Source organism: Frankliniella occidentalis, unplaced genomic scaffold (genome assembly GCF_000697945.3).
Source record: "Frankliniella occidentalis isolate FOCC.00 unplaced genomic scaffold, Focc_3.1 Scaffold14, whole genome shotgun sequence".
Lineage (NCBI taxonomy): Eukaryota > Metazoa > Arthropoda > Insecta > Thysanoptera > Thripidae > Frankliniella > Frankliniella occidentalis.
In genome coordinates, this window is record NW_026267144.1 from 1,744,874 (window position 1) to 1,749,088 (window position 4,215).

Below are 4,215 nucleotides of genomic sequence, written 5' to 3' on the forward strand. Positions count from 1 at the left end.
CTCTCCGTCTTTTATTTTACGCTCGTGAGCAAAAGTAAACTTCTTGCGCTGTTGCCAACACACGAACCTATACTCCCCTATACACTGTTGGAAAAACACACGGTAAAGGCCTACGGTCTGCGCTGTAAATTTGTTGCCTGGTCCGGCACCGTAATTTTTGGTTACGGTCCGTGTCATACAGAACAGACCGTAACTTGAAAAAATGTTGGGGAAGTCGAATACAGCTCTTAGCCCAAACAAAAAAGTACAGTTCATACTGTTACGGCCTGACCGTACGCTGAAAATACGGTGCGGACCGTAGGCAAACCGTAACTGCCTACGGTATTTTTTACAGTGTACCAAAGGGTGACTTTATATCCCATATCGTACTTTGGAAGAGGGTATTCCGCTGGAAGGCAAGCGGAACGTAAAGAAGAAAAGCATGACTGCCCGAATCGGATTAACAGTTTGTCCACCACACCGACGGCACCGTCGGCCAATCAGCGTTCAGAGGGAAACAATCAATAAGCTGTCAGGGTTCACTTCCTTAGGTTCCGATCGCCTTGCAGCGGAATACCCTAATTACGCCCCACCAAAGAAAAGTGGTGCTTCAATTTTCCTCAAGGGTGTATTTTTGACTCCAAAAATAAATACGTAATGACTGTATTTGAAGGCAGGATATCACGTGTTGTAACTCCCGAACAAATGACGTCACGCTGGAGGTCCCTTCCCCACCCCCTCCCCATTATATTGCCGCGATAGCCGGCGCAGATACGCTGGCCCCGCTTTGCCTGTTTCGCTGATCAGCTGTTCGCGTGACGGACGCGCGCTGCTTGTCCGCGCGTACTGACTGCGTGACTCGATTGTTTTTGATCTTGGAAAAGAGAACAAAACTATCCCTCCACCAATGGTGCCGCGCGTGGAGGTAAAAGGCCGTTTCCGCGTGTTCGGCAACGACAGAGTCGTTTTAGTTTTAAAATGCGTGGTTATTATTGCCACCACTGCACACTCGCCATACACTGCGGCGCTCGTTATTTCTTTTGCATCACTCTTGTCGCGTCTTCTGTCACGACTTTCGAGGCCTCGTGCCGCGGCGGACCACCCGCGCCGCGCTTGGCTCGGCGCCGCACGGGCACCACAACAAACAAATCGCGTGCCATTTATTGGTATGGAAATGAGCGACATCCATTTCTTCTGGCGGCGTGGTCGTAAGTGTGCAGCCCTTAGAGACCCGCGCCCCGCCGCGCCCCGCCCCGCCACGGCCAGAATGGGAGGCGGGCCAGAATGTCATGGGCAGGCGTCGTCGTCGTTGAGCTCGTCGCGACCCGCCGCCCTCCCCGGCCCGCCCCGCCCCGCCCTGACCTAACCCTGCGGCCTCCCCTCAGAACAACCCTTTCCTTTCCTCCTACACAACCACCCTGCTTCGCTCGGCAGCTCCGCTCGGGCTTTTCGATCTGTGCCGCCCTGACTGCGAGGCCCACCCGCAGCCCCGGCCCTGGCCCCGGCCCTGGCCCCGGCTCCGGCCCCCACTACCGGGCCCTTCCGGGCGGGGAGGATCATAGTGGCCGTTTCCGGCTTTCAATGATGGTCCCCGGGGCGATCCGTAATGACCCTGGTGGTGAGGAATGTGCTGCGAGCGCGCCCACGCCGGGACGTGCTCGTGCAGAGGGAGTGGGGCGCGTCCGCGACCGGAGTGTGTGCGAGTATCGTCAGAGGTGCACCCTTTACAGAAAGCCTTTGACGCTCCTCCGTACTTGTGTGTACCAGGTGCAACTGAGAAGACGTCGGTGAACGCGGGCTCGGTACCGCTCGGTACACAATAATAGTAGTAGATACATGCAGGGTATGACCGATCGATGCCGTTCTTTCTTCTGGATATACTGCCGTACCGAATGCCCGGATGCAGGAGTGCAGACGGGTCGCATATTCTACGGGGCCCCACCAGGAAGTACGTCCGTTTTTCTCAGATTCATTCGACAAAAATTGCGGGAATCCGCCGGGAGTCCGGCGCTGTTGCAGTGCCAGGCGCCTGCGAGACTCAGGGTAGGCCACCCTGCAGTGCACGCATGCAGTGCATGTAAGATGTTGCCTACCTACCCGGCTCTATGACAGCTTGCACAGGCTGAACTTAGTTTCGTTACGTTGAATGACAGACGTACTTTCTGGATCCCTAAGGCGCCTCGGTGGGCGACGATAGGCAAACCACTTGCATTCGGTACAATGTAAACAAAAGGGAGACCACCGCCGATGACGCACCTTGTATGAACTTGCGCCTCACACTGGTAAATTAAGTGTTCAAAACTGCAACACCTGAAAGTGTTTCAACTCCTAGTTGTGCTCTTTAAAGTATTTCAACTCCTAGTTGTGCACTTTAAAGTGTTCAGCTCGGTTAGTTGGACACTTTTCAGTGTTACACTCCTGTTGAGCAATTCCGGCAGTGCACTCTGTGCGGGAAGTGTTCAACAAGCAGTCGAACACAGCAAAGTGTTGAAAACTTTATTTATCAGCGCAGAGTGGGTAGTCAAGAACGGGTGGACTGATACATCCAGCAGATTAGACGATCAGATTTAAAACTGCAAATAGTTAAATTTTACTTTGACAAAAATGTAAAAACGTTACCAATATTTGTTGCAGTAACAACCCAGGACTCTAAAGCAAAAGATGAAACATTTCCTTTGTTGTGTTCCCGGTGCTCGGCGCTCGTCGGCGCTCCTAACACCTCTTGCACACCATCAGCAAATTAATCAAAAATTCTAAATGATTATTTATAAAGTAATGCTGCTACTCACCTCGGGCGTTGAGGAAGGTGGCGATAATGAGCACGTTGGAGATGATGATGGCTACGCCCATGCTGAAGATGACGACCGCCTGCGTTATAGCCTCCAGGGTGACGAGCGGCGCGGGGGGGCCCGCGGGGCGCATCACCGCATGGGGGTCAGTAGGGACCCACCCCGCCGCCGGCGCCCCCACCTCACCGTGGGGCCCGTGGGGTCCCCACCACCCCTGCTCCAGGCCCCACGCCTGGCCGCCCCGCCCCAGGACCCCGGCCCCGGCCCCGAATGCCGCAGCCCCATGTCACACGCCGGCCCCGAGCGCCCCGGGGGGGCCCATCACGGAGACCTGCAACAGAAACCGTCAGCATCATCACCACATCACCATTACATCGTCATCATCCTCCTAGGTCATCAGAGAGGTCAGAACAGTAAAACCGAATCAAGGTGCTCGCACGGTCGGCGCTGGCTCACGTAAACTTTTTCGATTTTCCGTTTCGGGCGCGCCCCTGCTCCTCGCCCATTCACCCTTTCCTCCCTGGGCTGGGCGGGCTCCTCCTCCGTGGTGGGGAACATGGCGTGGAGAGGGCTGTCGCCACCACTGCGCCACCACTGCGCCACGGACCGGGACCGCAGCCTGCCGGCTCTTCGACTTGATTCTGTGCCAGCGGGTGCCGGGGGTGGCGGGAATGGGAAAGCGATACGCTATACTCTCCGTGGGGGTGGCGATGGTGAGCGGGCTCGCCGCGGGCCCCACCGCACCACCGCCGGCCGCACGGCGCCGCACGGCCCGCCGAGGAAATGAAATAATGAACGATGGGAAATATTTGAGCGCGCCTCGCTTCCGCCGCCAACTCCTTCTCCTTCCGCCCCCGGTCCAGCCGCGGCCCATCCGCGGCCAGCCCTCAGCCCTTCCTGCCCGCCACCACCCGGGAAAACTTGTAAAGAGTACTCAGTAATACACTGCAGGATACGTGCTATTACAGGGTATACGAGCGACCGGGTTGCACGCCATTTTTATAACATATTTTTTTTTTGTTTTAATTTTTCAGTATTACGTTACAAGGCAGGGTATTACCAATTACCAAGTACCAAGTGTACTTCCGTAATGCCCCAGTCCGCCCCTGGTCCCCCATCGGCCCTGCACCAGGCGCGCGCTAGAGCTCTCTTCCCGAAAGAGGATCTCCGCCGCACTGCAGACTTTGGTTCCGCTCAAGGGGTGCTCTGCCCCATGAGTGCGACAAGGGCGGAGCTATACGCGAAGTACAGGGGAGGAGAGCGCTCTTCGGAATCAGTCGGCTGAGCACAGCATGAAAATACCGGCGCTGGGAGATGAATAGGGCATTTACGACCCGGGAGGGACAAATAAAACCCTTTGGCAGAGCGGCGCGGGCCCGCGGAAGAAAAGGCTGAGCCGGCCACGCCCGCCTCCCTCCCTCCCTCCGATCTCCTTCTTCCCCCTCCC

At 56.5% G+C, this 4,215-nt stretch overlaps 1 protein-coding gene across 1 annotated transcript in view; it reads right to left on the minus strand.

Moving 5' to 3' along the window:
• Positions 1–3,116, minus strand: part of LOC113203445 (G-protein coupled receptor 52) — a 15,591-nt gene extending 12,475 nt beyond the window's left edge. Inside the window, exon 1 of the mRNA XM_026418152.2 lies at positions 2,769–3,116. Within this exon, the coding sequence (XP_026273937.1) occupies positions 2,769–2,901 (133 nt within the window). The 5' untranslated portion in view covers positions 2,902–3,116. The remainder of the gene's footprint in view (positions 1–2,768) is intronic.
• Between the last annotated feature and the right edge of the window lie 1,099 nt (positions 3,117–4,215).